Source organism: Hippopotamus amphibius, chromosome 2 (genome assembly GCF_030028045.1).
Source record: "Hippopotamus amphibius kiboko isolate mHipAmp2 chromosome 2, mHipAmp2.hap2, whole genome shotgun sequence".
NCBI classification, from domain to species: domain Eukaryota; kingdom Metazoa; phylum Chordata; class Mammalia; order Artiodactyla; family Hippopotamidae; genus Hippopotamus; species Hippopotamus amphibius.
The window spans coordinates 2,711,810-2,724,198 of NC_080187.1; the positions used below are offsets into that span (position 1 = coordinate 2,711,810).

At 64.7% G+C, this 12,389-nt stretch overlaps 1 protein-coding gene across 3 annotated transcripts in view; it reads right to left on the reverse strand.

The window, feature by feature from the left end:
• VAV2 (vav guanine nucleotide exchange factor 2) overlaps window positions 1-11,877 on the reverse strand; it is a 179,471-nt gene extending 167,594 nt beyond the window's left edge. For all 3 annotated transcript variants that reach the window (XM_057722242.1, XM_057722241.1, XM_057722244.1), the window contains exon 1: window positions 11,561-11,877. In XM_057722242.1, coding sequence (XP_057578225.1) covers window positions 11,561-11,764 — 204 coding nt within the window. In that variant the 5' untranslated portion in view covers window positions 11,765-11,877. The remainder of the gene's footprint in view (window positions 1-11,560) is intronic.
• Between the last annotated feature and the right edge of the window lie 512 nt (window positions 11,878-12,389).

The window sequence follows — 12,389 nt, forward strand, 5'->3', positions numbered from 1 at the left end:
GGGAGAGCACGGGGCAGGTGTCCGGGCCACTGTGGTCCCAGGCCACGCACCTGCTCCAACTCCTCACGCAATTCTCCTCCCAACGCCACAGGGCGGTGCTACCTTTCTACTGCAGTAAAGTACAAGTAGCACAGGGAACTCCCTGGTTGCCCAGTGGTTAGGACTCAGCACCTTCGCTGCAAGGCCCACGTTCAATCCCTGGTCGGGGAACTAAAATCCCACAAGCCGCACAGTGCATACTCAAAAAAAAAAAAAGGTACACATAACGTAAAATTCAGTACATTCCCCATGTTGTGAAACCACCCAACCATCTAGTTCCAGAGCTTTCCATCACCCCAACAGACCCCACATCTGTTAGCAGTCGCTCCCCTTTTCCCCCCCCCGACAACCACCGAGCTGCCTTCCATCCCTGTGGATCTGCCTGTCCTGGTCACCTCACATAAACCGAATCACACAACACTTGCCCTTTCGTGACTGGCTTCTCTCACCCAGCGTGACGTTTTCCAGGTTCATCCAGGTTGTAGGACGTGTCCGCGCTTCACTCCCTGTTTATGTCTGATAACACCCACTGTCTGGGTTGACCACACGTTGTTTACCCATCACCCACCGAGGAAGATACTGCTTTTCTCCCCATCCTACAGAGGAGCAAACTGAAGCTCCGTGAAGGTCAAGCTCAAGGACCCACAGTGGTCAGTGGCAAAGCCAGGGCTCCAGCCCCGGGCCCTAACCACCCCACCTGCACCCGGATATCACAAGAGATGGGGGTGTCTGGTCCCTCTACGGCAAGGAACCCAGCGGCCCAGAGGGGAGGGCAATGTGGCAGGTCGCAGGTCGAGGGAAGCCTGCACATCCCATCTCCAGGCCCAGGTCACACCCCACTGCCCTGTCTCCCTCCTGCTTTCTTTGAGCCCCTGGGGTGAAGAAAAATAAAACCAGTTCAGGTGGAGAGAGGCCTCCGGCATCCAGACAGGTGCTCAGAATCCAAGTGTGTGATAACCCATCATGTGTAGGTGAAAACAGCTTGGCTCTGAAAGGTACCTTGTCTCTCACCCAAGCGACCGTCAGATGTTTCTCTCTCCGGTCCCAGCAGCAAGATAAGCTGGGCGCTGCGGCGAGGCGGGGGCGGGGGGGGGGGGGGGAGGACACAGATGGCCAGTCTCTGGGGTGGCAGGGTAAATCAAGGATGGGAGGAGCTTAGGGGCAGGGGAGGGAGGGTCTCAGGATGTGACCGTCATGAGCTTAAGGGACCAGAACCTTCTGCCACCCCTGGGGGACCTGGAGACAGGGCGTGAACGGACTAAACCTCTCCAGCTGCCGTGCGCCAGGGGCTGGGAGCCGGACACTCCCATGTGCCGCTGAAAGGTGGGGCGGTCCACGCTGTACCCGTGACCGCCGTCACACGGGGCACCTCCCCATTCCTGGAGGGACATGGAGGCCAGGTGCAGAGCCCCACCTCCCCCACCAGACCAAACCAGGCAGGAACACTCCGCCAACCAGAGCCAACCCCGAGGGAGGAAACCGAAACACGGGCCTTGGACCCCGGCGTCAGGAAGGCCGGGACAAGCCCAGGCCCGGCCCCTCATGACTGCGCGGCGCTGGCAGGGGGCTCGGCGATGCCGGGCCTCGGCCGCCAGCAGGGCTGCCCCGGCCCCTCGCCCCAGCGCTCTGCCCGGTGCCTGCACACCCCTCCCCTGACGGCACCCCATCTTTGTGAGACAACCTTAACCACCGAGAGGATGTGGGTGAAAACTGGAACCGTGTGGACGGTGCGTTTAGGAGGGGGGCGGGGCGGAGGCAGGGCTGGGTGGGGCGGGAGGCACGAGGAGCAGAGAACCATCTGGAACCCAAACCCCCCCACCTGCAAGGTGACCCCGCTCCTGGAGACCCCCGGCCCTCCACATCCCGGGAGACACCTCTCCCCCTGCAGCCGCGAGGCGCTGACCAGAGCTGATGAACGTGTCAGGGTGCAGCGCCGCAGCATCTCAAGACGTCGTCTGACAGCAGAAGACGGCCCAGTGCTCCCCCAGCCCACACAGACGACAGCCAGGCCTCGGGGAGCCTTGGGGGGGGCAGGGACTGGGGGGCCCCATCCCTGGAAAGGCCTGGAGGCGACCGAGCCTGGGGAGGGATGGGAGGCCAGGAGGCCGGCAGCCGTGCTCCCTGCCCGCCTGGACCAGCTCTCACCAGACACCACGTGCACACCTTTGAAACCAAAAACACGAAACAAAACAAACCAATACAAGCATTTATGGCCTAAAGTTTAAGCTGGCTCAGGGCGACGAGGAGGAGGTGTGTTAAAAATAATTTATTTTAATCCTTATATAAACCCTACAGAGACGACAAACAAACCCCACCAGACAGAAATATCAGGCGTTTCTAGCAACACTTAGGCTTCCACCAGGCGGGGAGCCTTGCTTGGGGGCCACCCCCGCCGCCATCCCGGCCGGCAGGCACCCCCTGCACAGCCCTGCCCCCCTCTGTGGCCGCACGGTTGTTATTTTTGTTTATCTTTTGGATTCAGAAACCAAAACAGTCGCAGCAGCCACCGGATGCTGCCTGGAGAGCCCCGCAAAGCGCGGAGCTTCAGAGAACCAGGAACGCAGCCCAGGCAGGGGGTCGGGGAGCTTGGCCTGGCCGAGCGCGAAGCTTCTCTGGCTGAGCGGGGCAAGGGGTGCATCCCACCCAGGCGCGGTGCCAGCTCCCGACCTGGGCTGAAGCAGGTCTGCAGGGCCTGCGGCGTCCACGCCCCGGCCCCAAACTCTCGCGCTCACCTCTCTCCCGGGTCAAGCTCAGGGGCCGGTGCGAGGGGAGGGGCGTCTACAGGGAGACGCAGAGCCCCACGGTTCAAAGGGCCTGCCAGCCCGGAGGGAGGGCGTGGGGGGATGGGGGAGCGGCACCACCCACCGAGCATCTCCAGGTACCGGGCAGAGCGCGTGGGGTCCCCTCTGTCCCCTGTGTCCTCAGCCAGCCCCCAGGAGGTGCTGTCACAAACCCCCTTCTGCAGCAGAGGAAACGGAGGGGCAGGGGGCACGTCGCAGAGCCAAGAAGCGGCAACCAGGACTTGAACCCAGGTCTGAGAGGGTCCACCCCAAGGATGCGTCGCGGCCGCCCCACTGCCCGGCGGCACACGAGGCCGGGCGCAGGCTGGGCAATGGGTGGGGGGGAGGGTCGCTGCCCCCGGACGACTCTGCCAGAGTGGGCGGCCCCAGGTCCCCAGGTGGGTGGAGCCGTGGACGCCGCGCAGCCACCGGGAACCGGACGGAGGATGCAGACGGGGCGGGAGGAGACACGCGTGCCACGCGGAAGCCACAGCCGCTCACAGCCGGACAGTGTGGGGCTGGCCCGGCTGGGCCTCGGACAGAAGGAGGATCCCCCAGAGACCGTGGCCTTGGGCAGCACCCCCCCACCACGATGGGCCTGCACGTCACTTACAGGCCACACGCCCCGTTCCAGCTCGGAGCTGAGACTGCAGCAAGGGGGGTGGGGGGGCGCTGCAGGAAGCGGGAAGCAGGCTGCAGAGGACCACCCCTCCCAGGCGCCTCCTCGGGGAGCCTGCCTGGGCCTGCGGCGCCCCGCCCCAGCCTCCCACCCACTGTCTTTCTCTGCATCTCTCTCCCCAGCTTAATTCTTCACGAATCCCTATTCTGTCTCCCCTCCAGAACGTCAGACACAGGACAGGGGTCTCTGTCTCTTCTACCCAAGGCCCGCAGGCACATGTTGGGCGAATGGGACGAGGGACCCTCCCCCAGCCGCCTGGGAGCAGGTGAGGGGACAGGCCTGGAAGCCACGCAGCCAGAAGGCCGAGCCGGGGCATCTCTGGGTCAGGCGCTGCGTGGCCTCCAGCCGCCTCGCCCACGGAGGACCACGCCGAGGCTGCTCTGCGGGTGGAGGGAGAAGCAAAGGGAAGGCCACTCCGGGGCCAAGAGAACGGGGCGGTCTGGCAAGAGGCCTCAGCCCCCATGCAGGTGTGCGTCCCCAGGCCGGCCTGTCACCCCTCCGTTAACGGGGGCACAGCCACCCAACCCGGGGCTGGGCTGCCAGGGAACAGTTTCCCAGGACAGAAACCTCCCACCCTAGCCTCTGCCCCCACAGAGCCCATCCCTGCAGCAACCACCCATCTCCAACCTTTCGTTCCCTAAAGGCGTCCAGTTTTCAACACCAGCTCAAGTGCTACCTCCTCCATGAAGCCCTCCGAGGTCTCCCTGCCCCCAGGGATCCAAACACCTGCACCTGCTGAGGACCCGCACAGCCCCAAAGAACGGGACAGTAAGTCCTGCCCCATCCAGCCCAGGCAGGAGCTCCTCGGAAGGAAGCGGCAGAGAGAGAGTGTGAGACCCCTTCCAGCAGGCGTCCCCAGTCACCCTCCGAGGAAGGGGCAGGGCTGCCGTCCACCAACCCTGGCCCTCCACTCCTGGCCAAGGAGCCTCCGTCCTTCCCCTCCCCCTCCCACCACCACACCGCCTGGGGGCAGAGTGGGAGGAGCTTAGGGGCTAGGGAAGCAGGGAGGGCAAAGGCCGGGGCCCTGGCATCCCAGGCTACCACCATCACGAGGCTCTGCAGCAGCTGGGCCCCCAGAGGTGCGGTGAGGACAGGTGGACAGGGGAAGGCAGCTGCCCCAGGAGGCAGGCGGCCAGCCAGGGCCAGCGTCCAGCCAGCGGGGACAAGCCGGCCAGCCGAGCAGCGGGTAGAGGCGCAGTGTTCTGGGACTTACCAGGCCTGGTGGCAGGCAGGTCCACATCTTCTCCCCAGATGCTCCCGAGAGTCTGAGAGGTGGCCACGGTCACCGCCTTCCCAGGCGGGGAGACGGAGGCTCAGCCAGGCCAGTGACTCGTCAGCACCAGGATGCTCACCGCAGCCAAGTGGCCGCGCGCGGCGCCCTCCACGGCCGTTTCCGGCAGCTCACTGGGCTGAGAGCACAGCCCCAGCCACACGCGCTCCGGGGACGAGATGAGGTCACCCCCACGAGGCACCAGGTAAGCGGTGAGGAAGCTCTGTTCCCGGAGCACTTCCTGTTCGAGGAGCCCCTGCCAGGGGCTCTGGATACAAATGGAGACATAACTCCACACGGTGATGGGGGAGCGGGGAGGGGGAGCCCAGGGGCCCAGGGGACGGAGACACCTCCGCAGGCCCCGGGAAGGGCTCTGAGCAGACGGGGCGGGGGGAGCGAGCCGGCCCTCTGCCTGGTTCTACCCAGCCTCCAGGCTAAGAGAGGTTTTTACATGTCTTAATGGCTGGGGGGAAAAAGAATACTATTTCGTGACACGTGAAAAGTATGTGAAACTCACATGTCATCCTCCACAAATACACCTTATTGGTGCACAGCCCCTCGCTCGTTCACGGTGATCTATGGCTGCCTCTGCACCACGAGGGCCGAGGTGGGTACTGGCGACAGGACCATCTGGCCCACGGGGCCTGAAATACCTGCTGCCTGGCCCTCGACAGAAAACGTCTGCCAACCCCGGCTCTGGGAGGGGGTGGTGGCGGCCGGCTGGGCGCCAGAGGAGAAGGGTTGGGTTCAAAGGGCGGTCAGGAGGGAGGTCCACTCGGGGGGTCTCAACCATGGGGCCATAGGGCATCTTCCCGCAGCCTTGTCCTGGGAAGACACAGCCACAGACGTGGCCTGGGCACAGGGACAGGAGGCAGAGGCCGGAGGGCACCGCGCTGCCAGGGAGGGGACATCCTCGGTCCCGTGGACCTCGTGGCAGGACAGGCCCAGATGAGGCACCAGGGCGGGGACGTCCTGTGGCTCCTCACCCCGGTCAGGCCAGGCACAGCTGGGCCCCCATGCCCGGCACTGAGACGCCCCGTTTCCAGGGCCCAGACCACAGACAGACGAGGGTCGCCTCTCACGACGGCCTCCCCACCCAAAACACAGCACTCTTCGCCATTTCATCCCAGCGGCCCACGCCAAAGCCAGGCATCAGCGCACACGGCACAAACCAACCACGTTCCACCAACTCCGGCCTGTGCCCACCCATGGCCTGGGCAGGTGATGCCCGCTGGCCTCTCCCGACTCCAGCCCCACGTCTCAGACCCTGCCCCACCCAGCCCTGCAAGGGACCCTCCCGTCAGCAGGTGAGCGCTAAAGACGAGACTGCTGGCCCACCGGCCTCTGCTCTCCCCTCCCCCACCCCACTGCACACACTGGGGGCCGCCAACCACGCCACCTGCAGATGCTACTGTTCAGGAAGTCAGCGTTTCTCAACCTTCTTGTCATCACCCCCCGCCAAGGAGCCTCCCCAGGCATCTGTCCTAATCGCCTTCCCCTCATGAAATTTTAATACCACGGATGCACTGTATGCCTGCGCTGGACTGTTTTCTTCTCTGTACATCTGTACTTGATGTAGGAAAAGAATGAGACTTCTTCACCCCCACAGATCGGATCTCCGCCCCCTTGGGCATCGAGTATGTAAAATGTGGTATTAGAATTAACATTATTACACAGTTCTTTTGACTTTTTTAATATGACCACCAGGAATCTTAAGAGACGGATGCGGCTCACGTACTTCTACTTGGCAGCACTGACACACGCAGAAGACAAACACAAACCTGAAGGCGGACAGCCCCGTGTGCGTGCAGACACACACACGCACACGCACGCACACTGCCCAGGTCTGAGCGCTGAGACACCCTAGCACAGGTGCACCTGCACCCAGACCTCAGCTTCTACACACACTGCTGCCCTGTGGACCCAGAGCTCCTTACACAAGTGGCTGATTCCTGAGCTGGGACAAAATGAAATCAAGATGAGCTCAGATAGCTTGTGCCAGGAAGGAGGCAGAGCTCAGAAAATGAGGGGAGCGGGTCAAAAAGACACACGGAAGCAGCGTGAAGCGGTTGCCGCTGGTCAAACCTGAGACCATCTGAGCGTCAAAATAAAGAGTGATGGTAACAGACGATAATCTATGGAATAGAAGAGAAAACCACAGTCCACGGTGGTAGAAAGAGAGGAAGGAAAGGAAAAGAGCAAGGGAAGAAAGAGGAAGGGAGCACCTTCTCGAGAACATTCATGACCCACAAGGGGGAACAGGGCAGCCGCCCGGCAAACACCACCGGTGTCAAGTGATTAAAGCCAACACCCCCAGCAAGGGGACACTCGGAAACCACGTGCCACTGCTAGACAGGATGCCCGGAGGAGAAGGCAGCAGCGTGACCACTCCACCTGCCCCAGGGGCAAAGCCTGAATCTGACGCAAGGAAACGGGAGATGAACCCAAGAGGAGGGGCATTCTGCAACAAAAGGGGGTTGTCACCTTCAAAAGCACCAAGGTCAGGAAAATCAAGGTGAGGCTGAGGGGCCATCCCAGCCCCCAGGTCGACCCTTTGCAGAAACGGGCGTTCGTGGAGCCGCGTGTTGAGACTCGAGTGGGTTACGAGGCGGCACCATCGCCAGGGCTCCCCGGGTCCAGGTGGCTGCACAGGGGACCCTCTTCCGTAGGAAACAGGCGGCGGTGCAGGACACCAGCTTACTGTCAAACGTGTCCCCATATGTCCTAAATCAAAATGAAATCTGACGTGAAAAGAAAAGGCTTCCTTGTTTCCGCTGGAATCGGCCCTCGTCCCCCTGCTCTCGGGCAGCCTGGGGGTCGCACCCCTCGGCCTCGGGAACCGTGTCCCCCAGCTGCCCCCGGGAACTCTCTGGACACTTAAAGGCCACTTCTTCATCCACAGGCACCTCAGCAACCTGCTGTGGGTCCTGCTCACCTGACAGCATCTCGGAGCAGGGACTGGGTCCCTTCCTGGCAGTACAGGGGCTCGGCAATTATTCCTCAAAGGAGGGACCAGAGTGACACAGGAGCAAAAGGAGGCCCGGCTCGGCAGGACCCAGAACCCCTTGAGAGGCTCACACCGATCCAGGGCGGGAGGGCAACCACACTGGAAATCTATCCAGCTCCTGGGTTTGGGAGAGTGAGCAGTGAGTGTGGCACCTGAGTGATGCTTGTTTACTAACACAAAGTGTGCAAAGTGCAGGCTTAGAGGGACACGCCTGGTACATGGGGGGGAGGGGCCAAGGGCCAGGCTCGTGATGCTGCAGGATGGGAGGGGAGTGAAATCAGAGGAGGCGGCCACTAGACCAGCTCCTACAGAAAGAACCAGGCTAAAGAGAGGGGTAGTCTTCTAGCAAGGGCCCAGTGCATGATGGACGCTGATGGAGGGGCTTAGGGGAGGGCGGGGTGCAGGCTGGAGTATCGGCCCGATGCAGGCACGGGACGGACTTGATACTGGAGGTTTGGGGGGGCGGAGCCCTCTCTGCCGTGTCCCTGCAGACCAGCCTCCCAGCCTGTTCTACAGGGAGGAGGCCTGCCAGGCTGGGGCGGGCAAGAGGCCGGGCGGGTGGTGCCCTGAAGGTTCAGGCTGCAGACCAAACGCAAGGGCTGTCTGCTGGCAGCAGCAACCTCAGGGCCTCATAACCAAAGCTGCCCTAGACACACACAGTCTCTTACCAGGGTCAGCAGACTGTGGCCAGACCTAATTAGTTTAATTAAACCCAAGGCGGCTGCCAGGCATTTTGGATAAAAAAAGTAAAGCACACCCGCCAGCTCCAGAAGGGCAGGACAAAGGGGCAACTTGGGTCTGCCTGTGAACCCCTCCTAGTACCTGGCTCTGTACACAGCAGATGCTCAATAAGTGCACATGGCTATTATGCGCCTTTAGGGCCAAAAACCCAGCTGAGATCCACGCAAACAGGAGGGACACTTGAAGCGTCCCTCTGAGAACAGGATGCCACCTGTCACAGGAGAAGACAGTGCGGCATCCTGGAACGAGGGGACGTCAGGCAGGCCTTCGAGCTGGACGGGCACACAGCGACAGCAGGAAGATGGAAGGGCCCTGCCCACTTGCCAGCAGAGTATCAGATCCCACAGGAAATAGGCACGTGCTCCCCGACCCAGCCATCCCGTGGAAACAGACACACACCATGAACAACCTGAGATGCAGGCCAGAGGCATCAAGCAGAAAGTGAGGGAGACAGCGGGGGGAGGGCTTCTGAAATCGGAATTTGTTTACATAGTCCTGGAAGGGATACCCCAGTCTGTGTTTTAGTTTTACCACGTACTACCTGTGTGACCCGAGGCAAGTCACTCAACCTCTCTGAGCTATAGCTGTCTCATATACACGAAGCAGGGTGGCATGAGCCTCCCAGGATCGTGCCTAGCCCAGGGCAGGATGGGCAAGAAAGGGCAGCTGTGATTTTTCTTGTGATGCAACCACCACGGACCAAGAGGACCACGTCCTCTTCCCTCCTCCATCGGGCACGCAAGTTCCCCAGACAGCAAAGAACAGCCACACAGGCAGCCCTCCACACTCCTCTCCCAAATCCTGCACAGCCGCACGTGCTCGAGAGAACTGTTCCTTTCATCGTGAATACACAGATGAGGCCATCCAGCTACCCCAGCCATCCCTCCCCATGCCAGCAAAAAACCGACATACAAAAACGGGCGTGGCCAGCCCCACCCTCTATGAGACGACAGGCAGGAGAGGACAGGCAGGAGAGACCAGCCGTCAGCCACAAGGGGCCGCGCCTGCCCGTGTACAGATGAGATCGCTAACGTTCACGGAGAGCGGCTCTAAGGACCTCCTCTGCCCTTCCCTCATTGGATCCTCACAACATGGCTGTGAGGCGGCCACCAGTACTGTCCCCATTGCACAGATGGGGAAACTGAGGCTCCCACAGGGATCACTACAAGGAGGCGACAGTGCCGGATTTCAATAAGAGCATGTGGCCATGGAGACAGACACTGGCCCATCGGGGTCTCCCTACCACCCAGCCCCCCTTGGCACCCCTTCACCTGGGCCGGGGCGGGGGGCTCAAGGAGACCGTGTCAGTGCTGCTGGCCCAGGATGGCTCCAGGGACCCCAGGATGTCTCTGCACTTCCAGGGCAGCGGCTGAGCCAAGCCACCTGCCAAGGCCAGCACCCCCTCCTCCCCATCCTGCCCAAACACAGCCAGGAGGGGCAGCCCTAGGACCAGCCGACCCACTCCCCAACCCCGCAGGCCGTGCTCTGGGCCCCAGTCCCTCTGCCAGTCAGCCAGGAGCCGGCAAGCCCCGGCAGCCCCTGCGGTTCACAGCCAAAGGCAGACACTCCCGCTCGAGGCCCAGCTCTGCCCTCAGCAGCTCCTCTTCCCTTGGGTCCTCCAGCCGTAAAACGGGCTAAGTACTTCCCAGCCCCCCGGGAGCTGGGTGGGTGAGGGCAGAGGAAAGGACTGGACCTGAGAGCACCCTGCAACCAGGGCACCCGGCCCCAGGGCCTTGGGCTACTTAGCACTGGAAGGGCCCAGGACAGTGCTGGCCTCAGGGGAGCCTGGGGACCAGACGGCAGGCCAGGGCTCCCCCACCCCACCCCCCGCCACCGACCCATCCGTCTCCGTGGAGTGGGAGGGTTGCCCCCTGCCCCCCTCAGGACTCTTCTTTGTCAGCGGGCCCCCCCATCCTCTCTGGAAAGGGGGGGTGCCCCCATCTCCTTGGAAACGCAGTCACAGCCAAAGGGCAGAGGCCATGCAGTCCAGCCTGGAAAAGCAGTGACTCACTCCATCCATCCCCCCCAGCCTATTTCGGATGTCACACTTGTGAATGGCCGTTGTCCACTCAGACTTGTGGACGGTCCCAGAAGACGGGGCCGTGGGGCTGGCAGGGAGCCTGCTCCTGGGCAGTGCTGGCCAGACCTGGGATGGCCCGCCCGCCCCGTTGGACACCCAGGGGCCCTTCAAAGGTGCTGGGGTGGGGGTCGCGGGACCCAGGAGGGCAGGACGGCAGCCTGCGCTCTGCTTAAGTCTTGGCCAAGTTCCCTTTCAAGGGCCGAGAAAGGCAGCGCCTGCCGGCCAAGCAGACATTTTCCTGCCGGCCCGGCAGCCACATGCGCCTCGGTGGCGACAAAGGCCACACTTGAGGGTACAGGGGAAGCATGAGGGCTCCTGTTCCCACCAAGTTGCGCCACCCCGGGGGCCCGGCGCTGCTTGACCCCCCGCCCAGAGCTCGGGAGGAGGCTGAGGCCGGCGAGGGGGCGGCGCCCCCAGCCCACCCGCGCCCTTGTCGGCGGGCGCTCCCGGCTCCCCGCTCTGCCGGGCCCCTCCCGCCGCGCCCCGCGCCCCGCTGCCTGCGCGTCTGTCTTCCAAGGCGTCCAGCCACCAGGCGCGAGGCCAGGGGACACTACGCCGGATGAGGCCACCGGCGCGGCGGGATCCCTGGGGTGGGGGGTGGGGGGCACCCGCGGGGTCCCGGCGCCCAGGCCCGCGAGAGGGGGCGGCAGGAGCGAGCGCCCCGCCGGGGCTCGAGATCCGCTCACCTCCGGAGGCGCCGACCCAGCAGCGGGCGCGCCCTGGCAGTGCCCGGAGGCGGCGGAGGCGCGCCCCAGGTTTGGGGGACTTCGGCCAACTTCGTGCCTCCCGGGGTCGCCCCTCGGAGGAGCCGGCTCCGCGGCCCGGGGCGCGCGCGCCCTCTCGTCTCCCCGCGCCGCCGCCTGCCGACGTCCCCGAGCCCGCCGCTCCGACCAGGCTCCCGGGACCCCCCGGCGGCGCGAACGCCCGCGGCCCGGGGCCCCTCCCGGCGCGCCCGGACCCTCACCTGGGACATCTGCGGCCGGAAGTTGACGTCCTTGAGATCGATGGAGCCGGGGGAGAGGTTGTGCAGCAGCTGGCACAGGAGGACGCCGTCGCGCAGCGCCTGGGCCAGGTCGAAGACCACGGCCGAGGGCCACACGACCCGGTGGTTGGGCGGCAGGACCTTGCAGTCGATGAGCCAGCGGCCGCACTGCCGCCACTGCTCCATGGCGCCCGCGGCGCGCGCCCGGCTCAGGGCAGCGCTCCGGCCAAAGTGCGGCGGCCGCGGGGCATCCCGCCCGCCCGGCGGGGCTCGGCGGCCGGGGCGGGGCTTCGCGCGGGCGGCCCCGGGTCCCCGCTGCGCCGCCGCGCGTCTCCTCCTCTTCCTCCTCCTCCTCCGCCTCCTCCGCCTCCCGCGGCTCCTCGCGGGCCGCCGCTCCCGCCCACGTGCGGTCGCGGGGCGGGCGCCGGGCAGCGCGCCGGGCCCCCCCCCCACTTCACACGCACGCGTGCCCCCGGGCCCCGGGCCGGGCTCCGCGCAGCCCGCCGCCGCAGCGCCCCGCGATCCGCCCCGCCGGGCGCCGCATTCTGCGCTCGGGGCGCCCCGCGGCCGCCGAAGCCTCTGCCCCGCCCGAAACAAAGGCCCGGCGGGTCGCTCGCTCGGCGCGTCCGGAGCCTGGGCCGCCCTCGCCGCCGCCGCCGCCGCCGCCGCCGCTTTGTTCGCCCCGCCTTCGGGCTCGGCGCCCGGCGCCCGGCGCTCCGACTCCGCGGCTCGGCTGCTCCGGGGCGCGGGGGGCGCGGGGGCGCGGCCGCGGGCGGGGTGGGGGCGGGGCGGGCCCGCGCGCCTGGCGCCG